This window comes from Typopeltis vanoorti, chromosome 24, assembly GCF_054136105.1.
Source record: "Typopeltis vanoorti isolate ZY-2024b chromosome 24, IOZ_Tvanoo_1.0, whole genome shotgun sequence".
In the NCBI taxonomy this organism is placed as follows: domain Eukaryota; kingdom Metazoa; phylum Arthropoda; class Arachnida; order Uropygi; family Thelyphonidae; genus Typopeltis; species Typopeltis vanoorti.
Window position 1 is genome coordinate 52,665,660 of NC_143572.1, and position 18,500 is coordinate 52,684,159.

At 33.9% G+C, this 18,500-nt stretch overlaps 1 protein-coding gene across 1 annotated transcript in view; it reads left to right on the forward strand.

Annotated features, from left to right (window-relative positions):
* The window catches only part of Dp (transcription factor Dp), a 230,932-nt gene that overhangs the window by 166,385 nt on the left and 46,047 nt on the right, over positions 1–18,500 (forward strand). Inside the window, exons 8-9 of the mRNA XM_090414181.1 lie at positions 6,001–6,149; positions 16,991–17,157. Of these exons, the coding sequence (XP_090270307.1) occupies positions 6,001–6,149; positions 16,991–17,157 (316 nt within the window). The remainder of the gene's footprint in view (positions 1–6,000; positions 6,150–16,990; positions 17,158–18,500) is intronic.

Genomic DNA, 18,500 nt, shown 5'->3' on the forward strand with positions numbered 1-18,500 from the left:
CTATTTAATACTAACTAGTTTCACCAACTTGAGCTGTTGGCATCTTCAGGGTACAGGACTGATGATAGGAACTAAAGCTAACAGAGCACGTTACAGACTAGACACTAACAGAATTCTAATTATAAATGACAAAACAACACTGAATGTGTGCAATACATGTGTGGCACGTACATGATTTCACTTGTTGAAAGTTTATTTTTCACTTGGTCAGACTATAATAAATTTAGTTTAATCCTTTATCCAAGTGTGTGCAAACAAAGTTTGCGCCTGAAAGTATCTTCAGGGCTGCGGTAAAGTGGTACAACACTGGGCGACTCCTTGAAAAGGTGGAGCAAGCTACCAACACTCCTATCTCAGTATCTCCCATAATGTAAAACACATACAAAACTCCCACTGAAGAGACCTCAATAAAGGTCGAAACTAGTCTGGGTAGTGGCCCTTCCCTTAATGCATAACATCATACATATCTGCAAGGAGATGTGTTTTGCATTATGGGAGATACTGAGATAGGAGTGTTGGTAGCTTGCTCCACCTTTTCAAGGAGTCGCCCGGTGTTGTATCACTTTACCCTAGTCCTGAGGATACTTTCAGGCGCAAACTTTGTTTGCACACACTTGGATAAAGGATTAAACTAAATTTATTATAGATTTCACTTGTTGTTTAGGATCGTTTTATAGTTGGTACTAAAGTTCATTTCTTGTGTGTTTAGAGATCTAATTAGGGTCTTCCAGATCTTGGATAAGATTAAACCTTGGTTCCTATTAAGATTTTCTACAGAATGGGCGACTGTTATGGCTTCTCTAAAAATACGAGAGCGGTAATCCTCTTCTATGTAAGGAGTACAGCTTTTATAACACTCGGTGACATGGTTGGTTCTGGAGAAATGGGAAGATAAGCCCGATATATATCTTGTCTGTTGTTTTTGACATATCTGATGTGTTCTTTCTGTCTTATCTCAAGGCTTCTTGAAGTTTGGCCAACGTAACTTAGACCACAACACGAGCATGGGATATTGTAAACTCCAGCATATTTAAAGAAAGAATGGAAATCTCTTTTGGAGACCTTAAGAGTTTTTGAATTGTATCTTTAGGTTTAAAGGTCACTCTTATTTTATCACGTATGGAATGACAATTGCGATAATATATTGAGGTTGTCTTTGTGGTGGATCAGAGAACAGAATCTTGTTAACAAGTCGCCGGGGGTAGCTATTCAAGATATCTGTTGGATATCAGTGTCAATTCATCTTGGAGATCTTTTTGGTCTGTTGTAATCCGGACAGCTCTCTTCTTTAGCATATGTACAATGCTGAGCTTTTGAGAAATGTGGTGGGAGGAGCTGAAGTGTATATAACGTGCTGTATTCGTGGGTTTTCTATAAACTGAAAGGTTGAGACGACCATTAGCTTGCTTCTTAATTAGGATATCCAGAAATGGTAGTTGTTTTTCTTTTTCAAGGTCCAGAGTGAATTTGATTGAATGGTGAAACGAGTTGATCTTATTTAGGAATTCAAATAAGTCACCTTTTTTGTGGTTCCACACAATGAAGATGTCATCCATATATCTCCACCACATTGTTGGTTTGGGGGTCTACTTGACATCGCTGGCGCTTCTACATGAAAGGATACAACACACGAGATTTGTATTAAGCAAAATAGACTCGCAATGCTGCAATTTCTTTGAGGACATCTCTAGTACTTTAGACCAAGATGTTTGGCAACTTTTAGACAGAATGGTCAATATTAGCTATGAGAAAGTCTTTACAAAAAGCAAACTGAACCAAATTAAAAAATTTAACTACCTTTATGGAAATCATATTAAGTCTAAACCTTCTCTGCCAGACAACAGTTATTTTCAATTTATCCGATCACGTATTAACTAAACCAGAGATGGCTATTCTCAAAAAAGGCTTCAATTTTGCGATAACACCTGATCACATACCTAAAGTGGATATCATTTGTAATATAGATAAGGCAATCTCGTTACCTCAACACACAGCCAGTGACCTTAGATTAAAAAGTATTACCATCCTCTCTTCTTCAAGAACTCCCAACACAAACTTCACCCATCTGGAAAAAAGAACTATGCTTAATTTAAAGAAAAAGAAATATCATTATACTCAAAGCGGATAAAGGAAACAGCACAGTGATCTTAAACACCAAAGACTACTAAGATAAACTTAGCTATTTACTATCAGACATGTCTGTTTACCGTGTCCTAGTAACAGATCCAACGTTAAAAAATCACTGTGATACCAACAACTTATTACGCCACATGGTTAACTGTCGAATAGAATTAATTAAAAAAATTGAAGTCTGCATCCTCTAACTCCTAGACTATATGCCGTTCCTAAAGTTCACAAAGACAGAGTTCCATTACGCTCTATTGTGGACGATATCAACTCTCCTACATATCTGTTGTCTAAGCACCTCACAAAACTCCTACAACAACATATCCATAATTTGGATACTTATATTTGCAACTCACAACATTTTTTAGAGAAATTAGAAAACATCTCCGAAAACAATCTACTGGCCAGCTTAGATGTCCACTCTTTATTTACAAACATCCCTGTGGTAGAACCGTTTTAGGTACTTTGTTTCCACAAGATATCACTTCGCTGTTCAGTCATTGCCTAACATCAAACTATTTTTTATGGAAGAAAACCATTTACCACCAATTGACTGGCTTGGCAATGGGTAGCCCCCTCTCACCATCTTGTGCTGATTTTTTCAAATTTTATCTCAAGTAGACCCCAAACCCACAATATGGTGGAGATATGTGGATGACATCGTCATTGTGTGGAACCACAAAAAAGTGACTTATTTGAATTCCTAAATAAGATCAACTCCTTTCACCATTCAATCAAATTCACTCTGGACCTTGAAAAAGAAAAACGATTACCATTTCTGGATATCCTAATTAAGAAGCAAGCTAATGGTCGTCTCAACCTCTGCTTATAGAAAACTCACGAATACAGGACATTATTTACACTTCAGCTCCTCCCATTACATTTCTCAAAAACTCAGCATTGTACATATGCTAAAGAAGAGAGCTGTCTGGATTACAACAGACCAAAAAGATCTCCAAGATGAATTGACACTGATATCCAACAACCTCATCTTGAATGGCTACCCCCGGAGACTTGTTAACAAGATTCTGTTCTCTGATCCACCACAAAGACAACAAGAAGACACTCAATATATTACCACAATCGTCATTCCATATGTGGGGACAGCCTCTAACAAGGTTGCTAAACTCCTCAAACCACATAAAATAAGAGTGACCTTTAAACCTAAAGATACAATTCGAAAACTCTTAAGATCTCCAAAAGACTTCCATCCTTTCTTTAAATATGCTGGAGTTTACAATATCTCATTCTCGTGCAGTTTAAATTACATCGGCCAAACTTCAAGTAGCCTTGAGATAAGACAGAAAGAACACATCGGATATGTCAAAAACAACAGACAAGATATATCAGGCTTATCTTCCCATTTCTCCAGAACTAACCATGTCATTGAGTGGGATAAAAGCTGTACTCCTTACACAGAAGAGGATTACCGCTCTCGTATTTTTAAAGAAGCCACAACAGTCGCCCATTCTGTAGAAAATCTTAATAGGAACCAAGGTTTAATCTTATCCGGGATCTGGAAGACCCTAATTAGATCTTTAAACACACAAGAAATGAACTTTAGTACCAACTATAAACGTTCCTAAACAACAAGTGAAATCATGTACGTGCCACACGTGTATTGCACACATTCAGTGTTGTTTTGTCATTTATAATTAGAATTCTGTTAATGTCTAGACTGTAACATGCTTTGTTAGCTTTAGTTCCTATCATCAGTCCTGTACCCTGAAGATGCCAACAGCTCAAGTTGGTGAAACTAGTTGGTATTAAACAGAATAGTTTTTTCTCAGATACTTGATCAACATTTCCCAAATAACTATGATCATGATTATTTTAAGTAAATTTTTTTTGTTATAAAATAGTTTTTATATAAATATCATTTCTTTTTTCCAAATTTAACTTTTTCCAAAAATAACAAATACTAAATAAGAATAGCACTGATAAAAATTCATAAACATCTACATATTTGGAATGCATCAAATTGACACTATGAAACTTCGGGCCACTATTAGCAATTAATACCAGTTAGTGAGCTAAAGCACGTGTTAGCTTAGTCACATGGGCCTGTCACCATGAGAACTTAAACAAATGAACTGATTTTATGAAATAAATTTTTATTTAAAAAAAAATTAATAGTTAAGTTTTTGAAAACTTAAAGAAAAATTGCAGAGCACTTAATCTTATAATTTGCAATTTTATCTTCCACCTTTCATGAAGACCAAAATACATTTTCTCTGTGTGCCAGTAATTCACATAACCCTGTTATAACTAATTTGTACTGGAGTTGATCTACAGGAATACCTCAATTATCACGGTTATTGTTGCCACGGAAAATACCGCAATAATCGGGATGCATAATGCGTGTAAAATGGGTGATCAATGCCAAGGATTTTTCAAATCTATTAATTACATTTTATATATCAAGTAAAAAAGCAATGTGTTAAACATTTTAAGTAAAAAATGAAGGTTCATTAAGAAAAACAAGATTATTCTTTAATCTTTATTTATATATAAGAAGTACATACAATTATTCTTTTTTTGGATAAAAATTGATGCAGAGTTGTCTGGTGGAATTTTTTCTTTCTTGTTTCTTCGTATAAAACTCGGTAGCAACGGATGGAATTTTCAATTTCCTGACGAACTTTCAGTGACCGCTCGAGATTAGGATCGCCATTCAAGATTTTTTTCTTTAAAATTTTCAGCAATTCTAAACATTTCATCCATTTCTTTGAGGGTAAATTCCTTCGGTGCTAAGTCAATTTGTTCGTCATTATCATTGATTTGAGCACCGTAAGCACTTTCTCTCTCGAGGTTAATTAGGTCTTCATCATCCAGCTCCTTATCATGTGACTGAAGCAGGTCCTGAACATCACCTTTTTCAATTTCTTTTAGTACTAGATCGAAGCCCTAGAGTTTGCAACGTGGTCTAAAATATGGCGAACAGTTGATTGTACTCTCTTGCAATTTTGGATTTGGTTATGCCTGCTTCATACTTATTTATCATATGCAGCTTATCTTCTAAGCTGATCATTCTACGTTTCTTCTTGATAGCTGTAGACTTGAAATCATCCTTGTTTCTTTTAGCATTCATTGTAGGGGTAAATAACAAGAGAAATAAATATCCACATGTACTTCAGGCAAGGGCAGATAGTTACTGGTAAATGGTGAGGTGGTGGTGGTGGGGGAATCTGCATCATTCTCCTTTTCATATAACAATATTGACCTGTAGTTTCCTTAGCATGTAATTTATTCTAGTAAAAACTAAGATGTTACAGTTTTACTTCAAAAACTAAAAATAAATAGTATATCTATTTTAAAAATTAGAACTTAAATTTCTAACTTAGTATATTATTAATGATAAGAGTTGCAAGGAGAATCATGCTTAAAAAGAAACAATCATGACCATTGCTTCCCCCCATCACTGAGGTGATACACCTCACACTGTGAAAACTACTGAAATATAAGGTTAATTAATATCTTCATTTATTTTTACATGATCCAAAAACTCTGCTCCAGAGACCAAACATGGAACTGAAACTTTTTCATTCCATTTCTGGCCTCCAGTAAGCAGGGTCTCACATTAGTTAACGAAATTTACCTCCTGTTAAAAACCCTCATGCCCAACACAGGAATTGAAATTGTTGGTTGGAGAGCAGATGCGTTGTCCACTCATCTATCTAGGCCAGTGTGGTACTGTGAAGTGTATGTTCATTTCTGTGTAAAATAAAAGAATCATTTTCATCTCATGTTGAATGATATAACATGTTCAGATTTTTACTTTCTGTTTCAGATAGCTTGAATGTATATAAACAATTGTGCATTAAAATGTTCTGTTTTTATAATAAATTTGTAACTACTGTGTGTTTTTAACAGCAAATAGCCTTCAAAAATCTTGTTGAACGAAACAAACTTTTAGAGAAGCAGCATAATTCTTCATCCCCAAATTCTCGAATCCAGCTACCTTTTATAATTGTTAACACTAACAAGAAGACTGTGATAGACTGCAGCATCTCTAGTGATAAGTAAGTGGATTTTTTTTTTCTCCCATTGACATAATATAAAATTAAATGTGTAATTTTGAGATTTACTTCGTGTTTAAAGAATTATTTGAGATCTTATTTCAAACAATTGGAAAATATAATTATCCTCAATCTATCCAAGGGTACTGAAATCGGTACATAACTAGAATAAAATTTTGATTCGTGTGAATAATTAAATCATCGTGGTTTATTTTTTATCTCATGATTGAGTTACTTCACAAAACACTGTATATACATATTTTCATTTTAATTTTAAAAAAAAAAAAAAAAAAAAAAACAGTTGCTGTGCTTGGATCACTTCACAGGTGCATTTAGAGAATTTAATTTAAATTAAAAATTTTTAAATTTAATTAACATTTTTTCTCATGAACAGTGACGTTGTCAAGATGTTCCTTCACTTTGGAATGATTGATAGTTTTTCCTATTTTGTTTTGCATTTCATTTTGTATTACTATTTTGATTGTATCTCGTGATTTTTATTTTGTGATGTTGAAAAACGTTTTATCTATTATGCAGCCAGTTCTCACTATGGCAGACACCATTAAAACAAGCACTTTCAGTGTAACAACCTTCTGAAAAGTTCTGACCCAAGTGTCTACAATGCTCTGCAGCAGGAAATTCATTATAGAAAGCTATCCATTATATAATTCCTGCAGAGTGCTTAATTAGTCAGCTGTATGTAACAATTTGAGTCATTTAAAACAAGACTATAATCAAATAAAATAATTTCTAGTAGTTTCATTTCTTTAGGTGTCTCCCTCCACATGCACAGCTGACTGCAAAACTTGTGGCACATCAATCAACACTGTAAGCAGACAGGTCTCACTATATTGCAGTACGTTGGCTGCTCTTTTAAGCACAACATCCAGACCAGCACCTAGGTCATCTATAGATGATTTGGTGACCATATATTATGCCTGAATGATGCAGCATAGAAAGCAATGGCTGCCTTAATGCTTTTGTTTTAGTGGCTTCTCACCAGAGTGATCATGCCATAACAGTGAAAGCAACTCCAGCTAGTACTGCCTTTCAATGCATGAGGCATGAATGGTATTGTTGCAGTGGCTTGATGGGATTCTAAGAAGTATTCAGTCATAATCCCATTAAGGATCTGAAGACATTGAGCCCTACAATGTTCATGAACCATGGATTTTAAAGGCCATGTGCACCTCTACTCCAATATGACCTCAGGGTCAATTTAAAAATCAAGACATAGGTGGAAGTAGACAATATAATGATACTAATCAATGACAAGTCAGTAATTAGTAAAATATGTTTATTGGAAGTCGCCTAAGAATTGTTTATTTATAGAATTTTCAGCTATGTTTCATGGCCATTTTGAATACATTACAGGAAGATACCACAAAAAAAGTGAACAATTCAATTGAAAGTAAATGATATTATATGCACTATCAACTGCAAGAGAATAAGTTAATTTGCATTAATTGTTTTCTATTATTATTTCTAATCTATTAATTTGCATTAATAGCTATCAAGAAATAAATTAAAATACAAATAAAATATTTTTTAATTTAAACAATCGCAATTTATAAAATACGTGAATGGTGAGTATTAGTTAGGATAACTTCCCAAAATTGAGACAGTTTTTTTAAGTTTGCTGTTATGAATGTGTGCTTCACAGCTTTTGTGTATACTTTGGTATTGTTCCACTGAATTCTGTGTTTTATAGATAAGGCATGGCTTGCTAAATCAGATTCATTGGGCCCCCTTGATAAAATATATTCTTGATGTTCTTCAAGACTGATGTGTGCAGACTGACCAGTCTGTCCATAATAACATAAGCTACAAGTGCTGGGTATTCTGTCAACTCCAGGATGAGATAGAGGAGGGTATTTATCTTTTGGAGAGAGGCATGAATATATGGAAGACAAATTCTGGAAACGTCTTAAGGAAGATTAAGATGAAGGCCATAATTATTGATTATTTTATGGATAGTTTTTTATTATAACCACTAGAGTTAAAGGTAGCCACGATAATACAGTTCCTTGTTTAGAAGATAATCTGGTGAGTATATTTTATGACTGTCAACTAGAGATTTGACTTCATTATATTTCTGACAAGAGTGATATGAGTTAGAATCACTGCATTTGTCAGTATGAATTGGTTTTCTATAAACTGAGAACTATAGACTCCCATTTGGTTGACATAGAATGAGAATGTCCAGAAAAGGATGACAGTGTTTGCTGAATTAATTTCTCAAGAAATGCATTGAAAATCAGACATAATGGAGTTCCATACAGCATTTATTATTATGGATAGACCATAGGAGCCCAATAAATTTGGTTTCGCAAGCCACACCTAATCTATAAAAGACAGAATTCAATGGATCAATACCAAATTACTATACAAAAGCTGTTTTCTTCTGGAAAGACTGTATAAAGAAAGCTGTGAAGCACACATTCACAATCCCAACCGTAACAAAAACGATTACCTTAAACTTTCTCAATATTGAAGCATTATCTTCACCAATATTCACAATTTGTGTCTTTCATAAATTGTAATTGTTTACATTTAAAATGTTATTAACTATTTTATTTTAATTTATTTCTTTATCTATTGATGCAGATGGAGTTATTCTTCTGCAGTCAGTAATACATAATATCATGCGCTTTCAATTTAATTGTTCTGTCTTTTGTGGTTATCTTCCTGTAACATATTGAAATCGGCTATGAAACCATAGCCGAAAATTGTACAATAAATTCGCAATCCCAACCTACTAATTCACATTAATTAGTATTATAATGACCTCAGGGTAAATAGTCGTATGTGCAGTGATGAACTCACTATAATCTGATAATGATTTCACCGAGCACATGAATCTCCACCCTAATTTACATGCTAACTTTGACTACTTTCTCTGACCCCACACACCTGTCAAGCATGCTCTAGACACTATTCTGTAACCTAAAGCACCAACCCAATCCAAGTTCGACATCTTCTGAGAGTCAGACAAGAAAGTTCTTAACAATTACTACTGTGGTGGGAAAGTTTGAATAGAGCACACCATTCCTCTTGGGTCTGTTGATTTCACCACTGGATAGCTATTTTCCTGGTTCCCAGTCAGAAGATGAGTCAATAGATCTATGGTGGCTGCTCTTCTGAGCATGACATGCTGACCAATACCAGGGTCATCCACAGGTGATTTGGTGCCTGCACATCACACCTGAATGGTGCAGCGTAGGAAGCAGTGGCCTCATTTCAAAAATGTGGTCTACTGGCCTCATCATCAGAGCGATTGCACTATAACAGTATGAAAGCATCCCCAGCTAGTGCTGCCTTTTAGTACACAAGGCACGAACGGTATCATGTTGGTTCTAGATGGGCCACGCTCCTCACCACTCCAGTATGACCTCGGAGTAATTAGCCACATGTGCAGCAATAAAGAAAGACAAATAGTATCAATTTTTAAATTTCTTTTAAAAATTGATACTATTATATATAAAATTATATATATTGATATAAAAATTGATAGTATTTCATGAATTTGTTTCATGAAATACTAGTATTGGAAAATAAGGTGTTTCAGTTGCATATTGGAATTTTACCATAATCTTCTTCATTATAATTACTGAAGTGCATATGTAGTCAAACTAGCTCTGTAAAACAATAATAGCCTTCAAAATCTCTTTACAACACAGAAAAAGTAGAGTTGGTTTCAAAATACATAAGTATCCTATAATTGAAAGCATCTCATCTTCTGAATTAGTTCATTAAAAATAAAATAAATAAGAAATTGGATTTCGCATCTGGATTGAGTATGTTAAGTGAGCAGAAAAATAGTGAAATGTTACAAAAATAAGCAATCTTAACATTGGTGCCATTACTCCATAACCATCACAGTTTTGTTATTTAAAAAAAAAAAAAAAACTTTCTACTGAGTCTGTAGTATCTAAGTAAGAGGGGGAGGTAATATTTTAAGCGATAAACAGAAATTAGGTAACTTACTGATCATTAATACAAAATACAAAAATAAAGAAAACTTTTGTGAAATATTTTTTAGAAAATAAGCATATATACATATGTGTGTTATTACAATCTTATTTCACTTTCAGAATTGTGTGGACACATTGGTGGGGATATATAATCAGCTAATTAACTGACTACTGGAGATCGCAAACATAAGTTTGCGATCTCCAGTAGTTAGTTAATGAGTTCTGAGGAAAATCTGTGGAGTAATCAGATGACATTCTGTAGAACCATACTATCAGAAAACGCCTTGACATTATTAGTATTCAAAAATATGTAAGTAAAGCTACGCTTAGTATGCAAGATGAAAAATTAGCTAAACAAATAGGTTATGGATAGGAGCATTTTAAAAGTTTCCATTGTAAGAGCTATCAAATCGGAGACCTGACAAATGATAGACCAATTTGAATAAAGGTGTTCATAGAAAAGTAGTACTGAAATAGTTGTATTGGACTATTGTAGCTATACTCATATATTTCCAAAGAAGGGTTCCATGGAATAATATGATGGATGATATAAAATTTCCCTTTGGTTGAAAAATACCTGGGTTTGGTTCTTGTTACTGACCTGATGTAACAAAACGGACCTTCAGTTTAAGGTAAGTTAGCCAGTCGCATATGGAGGTGTTGTGGGTTTTGTTTTCAGGTAACTGGCTTTTCATCTTACAAATGGACAATCTGATTGGAGAATATGGCAAAGTCAGTTATGAAACTACAAATTCTTTCCTTAGAATTAGTCTAAGGAAGACCTAGGTCTACTCTGGAGTTTTACTAGGTGGGGATAACTAAAAATCTGTGTTGGGAAAATAAAATCTGGAACTTGGACAAAGGAAGTAGAATAAGGAACTTCTGTTAGTGTCTCATCATATGATGATACAAAGGTTTGTCTAATTAATGGCTTCATCATAACCAGCTATAATGAACAAACCAAACCACTTCCGAAAAATAATCATGAATTTATATTATTTCAAGCAGAACTAAGGATATCAAAATATCCTTAGTGTTTTGACAGAACAAGATGAAAATTTTATTCTTTTTTATTATGCTAATTATAGTTTCAACTTATGCATTTTATACTTGTTTATATACTATACTGTTTGTATTCTTTTGCTTTTTCCCGTATTATATTGCCAAAAGTTTGTATTTTATGCTGATAACAGTCGCATCAATGCAGATGTTATTCTGCTAATTGTAGTGAAGGGCCACTTGTGTTCTTTCATTTGTCCCTCAGTTGATTACTTCAAAAGTTACTGCACTTCTTAATTTTAATTTACAAATCAATGAGAAGCTCTAATGCTTAAAAGAATATTTTAATATGCATAGAATTCAAAATAAATAGTGACATTTCTCTGCATATCACTAATCTTCATAGTACCTCAGGAGCAGAGTCAGATGGGTTGCACAATATTCCATTTTTGGTTGGAAAAGAGGTTGTTCTCTTTGCTGATGTGGAAGTTTTTTTAGAATAAAAGGGTTTTTCAACTGAAGACAAGTTAGTATGGCATGGTTGTTTGATCACAGGGTTGTCCTTCTAAATAGCTTGGTTTTTATGAGAACATACAGTGAAGTCATAAAGAAAAGATGGAATATGGTTGCAGAATTTTTGGTCAAGTTTCATGATCATTTTCAGTGCTCAAACAGATGGAGAAAATAAAGAACTAGAATTACAATTAAACATGGTAATAAGCATCTGTAAGAATATATTCTTCCAAGTAATTAATTATTATTATTAAGAGAGACCTCCAGAGAGTCAGAGACTCATCAAGAGACCACATACTACACACGCCAGCTGTCATGCTTATTCTTGAATTCATTCACACTGCTTGCACACACAAACATCCATTGGCAATCAATTCCAATCATGCACCACACTGAGAAAAACATCTAGCCCTCCCTCCCTTCTTAGTGGCTTTCATTCTCAGCTTCTAAGGATGCCCTCTTGTCCTTTCCCCACCCTCCATAAAATGAAAAATTCCATCAGCTGAAATCATACATGACTTTTTTCAGAAGTTTGTAAGTCTCAATCGTGTCACCCCTCTTTCTCCTGTTTGCTAGTATCTGCAGTCTAGAAAGTCTCAATCTCTCTCTCTCTTCATAATCAGTATTCCTCAATCCTGATATCATTTTTGACACACTCTCCACTGTATCAGAATCGCAATGGAAGGAGATCAGACCTGTGCATAATAGTCCAAGTGAGGTCTTATCAGATGTAAAGAGGCAAAATGACATCCTTATCCTTACATGTGAAAATTCATGTAAGAGAAAATAAAGAACTAGAATTTCAACATTGCAGTTATCTTTTGACTTATATTTGTAATCTTTGCAACATGGCATCTGAACTTCAACTCGCTATCTACTAACATTAAGATCCCTAGCCTGATCAGTTTCTTCTAGCATAATCCCATCAATATAATACGAGATTGTATATCTAATCACGCCGAAGTGAATGACTTGACATTTACTGACATCCATTTTCTCATGCCCACAATATTCCAGCCTATTCAAATCATTCTGTAAGTACTGCATATCAGCAGCATTCCTGATTACCCTACCTATCTTTGCATCATCAACAAATAGCTGTATGTCACCTGACAAATCTTTCCCAATATCATTAATGTACAGATTGAATAATAATGGACAAAAGGACTGATCCTTGCTAAACACCATTTACCTTAAATCTTGCAGACTCACATCTCCCATATACCACTTTTTGATATGTCAGTCAGCCATCCTCTTATCCACATGAATATTTTATAACCCAAACCAATATTCCTGCTGTATTCTGTCAAAAACCTTAGCAAAATCCAAAAGTATCATGGTTTATCCATTCCCTTTGTCTAGTTCAGCGGTAACATTATTATAGAATGTGATCAAGTTGGAAGGTCATGTTGCTAAAACATGACCTTCCCTTAGCAAACCCATGCTGTTTTTTGCCAAGTAGAGATTCACTGTCAACCCATTTCTGAATGTGAGCCCTAACCAACTTTTCCAAAATCTTCACCACCACTCATGAGATAGTAATTGGTCGATAGTTGGATACATCAGTCTTTGCACCACCCTTTTGTAGTTGGATTACCATACATTATTTTTATTCCTGCAAAATCTTCCCTGTTCTGAGACTCAAATTATATAGTCTGGTCAAAGGAATAGCCAGTTCAGCTGAAACGTGCTGATATCCCATCAGTCCATATTGTTGAATTCTTATTCAGTTTGTGCAACAGCTTGAATGCATTATCTTCATACACCTGAGTTTCTTAATTCAGTGAAGAGGTAGCAGTGAACTCAATGTTGCATACACTAAGTTGATAGCTTTTAGCAAAATAGACACCCATTAATTGAACAACCTCTTCTGCATCAGAAAAGTTATTCTTTCATATTCATTCTTTCTTTTACATTGGTCAGAATTAGGAAATTACCTGTTAAACATATCCAGTTTGCACCTGTTCTGAAGATTGAATATATGTAATTTATTGTCTGCATTACATATACTTGCAGCATATCGATAGAATTCTTATGGGTTGTCTATGTCTTGCAGAACCAGTTTCCTTTCATACTCAGGCTTAGCTTTCCATACAACAGTTGTGACTATTCTAGTCGGCTGCTTATAATTTTCATAACAAACATTGTCCATTTCTTACAAATCTCTTGCTTAATAAGATTTCATATCCGTTTAACTCCTACCCTATTTATTCTTTAAACTCTCGGGATGCTGATATTGCATGATAAAAGTATTTTTTAACTGCATTCCATGCACTGTTGATATTCTTCCCCAACTTCAACCGATACCATTCTGGTGAACTCCGTATACTCCTCAGTTGGTCAAAATTTCCTACCTTGTAATTCAGCATGTAACCTTTTCTTAATGGAACATTCTTAAATTAGACAATTTCCAAGTAATTACTGCATCATCATTCTTACCAACTGGAGGCAGATAGTTGTTTTTAACTGAAACACCTGCTGACACTATAATCAAATTTAACACTCTTTGACCTTCCTTCACATGTTACTTGAAGAAGTTGTTTTGCATCAGCTCAAATTCATTCTCATTCTTCTCATGAGATTTTATTGCTACCCAACCAATACTTGGATAATTAAAGTCTCCCATTATGATTACTCTTTTCACACCCATCTTTTCTATTTGGTGATGCATTTCTTAATCACTAGCACCCAATCCACCAGGTTACATGTAATGGGGGGGGCTCAGTCTGTAGCGCCATTGGTCTAAAAAAAAAAATTAATTATTGCTGGGAAGGGAATTAACACAATAATGATAGGTACAAAACAATATAACTTCTTAAAAGTGGAAAAGTTCTGTTTTGAGCAGGCATTTCTTGTTTAAATTCAGTTGCTGAAAGCTTAAGCTGTTATTCATCATCCAAATTTAAATAGCCATGATTGCTTATAATTTTCATAGCTTTGGGAAGTTATCCTGTTAAATATCCCTCACAACAATGCAGGGGGTGCTAAACTGGATAATATATATATATATATATATATATATATATATATATATATATATATACCCCACACACACACACCAAAGTTAATTTTTCAATGTATACAGTGAATTCAGACAAGAACAGTAGGGGAATATAATGGCCTCCTACAGATAGCCTAACTATAGAATATAAGTTAGGAATGGTCTAAGAAAAAACAGAGCTGAGATATATATTCCAGAGTTAGGAAATCTACATCAGTAAAATATTCTGGAGGCTATTGAAAAGCTCAGAAATGGAGGAAAGAGTACTGTAAAAGCAAGAGATGACAAAGGGGACATCAAAACTGAGAATAATGATATTCTTATGTAAGGAACATCATCAAGATATGAAATAAGTAGTGACAGCATGGTAGTAGTAGAAAACTCAACAGGAATGCCATCTGGAATATATATATCTGCACTCGAAGTAGAAAGAGTTATCACAAATGTGGGAAGGCAGCTGTAGAAGATGAATATTCGATCAGAAATTATAAACTATGGAGGTATAAAAGTTTTACAGTGGCTACACTGCATCAGAAGGTCTGGTCAGAGAGTTGAATTCAAGATGGAGTAGAGACTCATAGTATCTATAAAAAAGGAAATAAAGCTGAACCCAGGAATTACAGAAGAATTTCTTTAGTGAGTGTTCCTGATAAGATTTATGTATATTCTTAATTCATGAAAATATAACAAAGATCTGTATTTAAGCTTTAAGACAGCAGAATTAGCAAATTGCAAATTCTACTGTCTATTTTCAAATTTAATTTGCCACCTTCAATCAAAATTGTGTCTAAATGTCTGATATGTTTTACTTATTCTGTAGGTTCTCTATTCATGATACAGTTGATGTTTTCAATGTTTCTGCCTGTTTTCATTGTCTTTTTAATGTTGATTTTCATAAACAAATTTATTATGGCAGTTATTCAATTTAGTCCGGGAATTCTGCAGGCTTGTCCCGGATTTATTTAGCAAGATAAAATCATCTGCATAAAGTAAAGAGCTGAGATTCATTTTGATATCAGGTTTGATACTGCTTCCCTTCATAATGTGATCCATATAGATGATGAATAACAGTGGAGATAATATACATCCTAGTTGTATGCCTGGCTTAACATCAAACCATCTTTCTGTACCTCCTTCAGTTCTACCTGCTGATTTCCAACTCAAATAGAGACTATGTATTGCTTGATATAATTCCTATTTACACTTCTATTATTCTTGATATAATTACTATTTACATTTCTGATCTACAAAACTTAAATACAGATTCTTGTTATATTCCCATGATTTCTCAACTATTTTTCTTAAAGTGAAAATCGGATCTGGTATGGTAGGAAGTGAACTGAATATATTTATATGGAATAAGAGAAATTAGTCAAAACACTAAACTAGCTATATACAAGATAATGTTCAACTTATGGATCTGAGAAGTTGGTTAGAAATGAAACACTTGACCAAAGACCACAGATGTGAGAGTCCTGGGAAAGATTAGGAGACTGAACAGGTGTCATCAGTGGCAGTATTATATTAAAAATGAGGATATGAGGGAAGAGCTTGACATTGTTAGCATTCAGGTATGTGTTAGCAGAGCTAATATCAGGTGGTATGCCCACTTAAACAGAATGAGAGAGGAAATATTAGCTAAAGACATGTTCTTTGCCAGGATGGTAGGGAAAAAAACTCCAGAGGAAGACCAAGATGTAGATGGATGGATTGATATAGTAAAACTTGCCTTACAAGACAGAAATGTAAAATCTGATAATATTGGAATGTTAACAGATAACAGGCTAACCAGAGAAAAATTGTTGATAAGAAGTTAGTAGTGACGTAACTGTTCATGCAGTACTATCATAAGATCCCTGAAGGGTATATGTCAGGAATTTGATGATGATGAATATTGGAAGCTGGTGTAAAAACTATCGGGAATCTTTGTGATATAGGTAAATGATCAGGGAACCAATCCAAGATTTTTTTTTTTTTTTTTTTTTTGTGAGGTCTCCGTAAATGAGTGAATTGGAGTAATTCCTGTGTAACATAACATTTTTGTAAAATTTCATCAACCCTGAAAGCAAAAATGAACTACTTGTATTTTTGACCTTTTTTTATGAACAAAATTATGAAGAATTCATTAAAATGAAATGTTTTGGCTACCAAAAACTGCAGGAGATAATAAAGCACAACAGTGAGATTAAAGATTGAAGTTAGTCAGTATTATTTCTAAATTTGTATTAAAAGTGCACAAATTGAAATTTTAAATTCAAATAATATATGATAATGAGAAGCGCTTTTGTGCCACTTATGTTAGGAAAAAGTGAGTAAATATTTCGGTACAAGATATGATTTTTTTTTTTTTTTTCCAGAATGGAATATTTATTCAACTTTGATAATACATTTGAAATTCATGATGACATTGAAGTTCTGAAACGAATGCGGCTGGCACTGAATTTGGATAAGGGAAATTGCAATGCAGAAGATCTAGAAAAAGCCAGAAGTATGATACCTCAAGCATTGGAACCTTATGTAATTCGTAAGTGTTTTTTATTTTATTTATTTATTTGTGTGCGTAATTTAATTTTACATTTAATAAAATCATTGTCATCCTTACTCATTATGTGATCTATATTTGAAAAAATATAGCTATGTATCAACTGGTCATTTCCAACTTTTGATCCTGTGAACATAGGCTCTCTATCCCACTCATTCTCTTCTCTCAGCATTTATAAATTCATTCTTTTAAAAATCGATGTAAGAGGAAGAATCCATAAAATATTACCAGAGTCACTTGCGTTTAATTTAAATGTCTCAGTTTAATTTAAACTAAATTTGATGACTATTGTCAATACAATTATAGAAAACCACAAAAGAAAAAAGAATTCAGTTAAAAGCATATGATATTATGTGTATTATCAACTACAGGAGAATAGCTCTATCTGCATTAATCGATATTCAAAATAAATTACAATAAAATAATTTAGTTCATAAATTATTTTTAATAAAATTCAATAGATTTTAAAAATAAAATTTCAGGATTATCCTTACCATCCACAGATCTAGTAAGTTTGATGTAGTCTCACTCTTTACAAACATCCATCTGACAGATACGATTGAATTAATTCATACTTTCCTCCTGATGTTTTAAATTATTTGACTTTGTCATTAATTTAGGATATTTTAGCTGCCAGAACAAACTGTATAAACAGATGGAACAGCTCTGGTGTCTTCCCTTTCCCCATCTCTAGCTAATTATTTTATGGAACATTTTGAACAACATATTCTGGACTTTTTTTCACCTAAACCATTAGCTTAATACAGATATGTTGATGATGTGTTTGTTGTATGGAACTCTTCCTTGTCCAATCTTCATGAATTTCTCAAAAAAATAAATTCAATAAAGCCAAGAATTGAGTAGAAATAGTCTTTTCTGGTAGCAAGACTTATACGTTGGTTAGACATAACTGGTAATTAGTTTACGGAATTAACAATGCATATAAAGTATATTAATTAAAGGTAACTTTAATAATTAACTTCTATATTTCGGCAACGTCACGTTGCCATCTTCAGGAACATAAAGGTATGTGCACTCAGGAACTAACACAAAGCAAATGAGGAAGAAAGCAAGAAACTAATATTGTTCCTAAAGTCCTAATGGTGCCCTCTTGCAGGCTAATTTGGTAGTCTTGGCAGTTGGGCTGAAGTTCTCATAATGAAAGTCTCCCAAATTTGGGGCAGTTTCATGCACCCAAATTTGTTGAGGTTAGGATAGAGGGGACAGCCATGGGTTCACCACTTTCCCCACCCTTGGCCAATTTCTTTATGGAGACATTTGAAGAGAAAGCCTTAAACTCCGCCCCACAAAAACCCACTATTTGG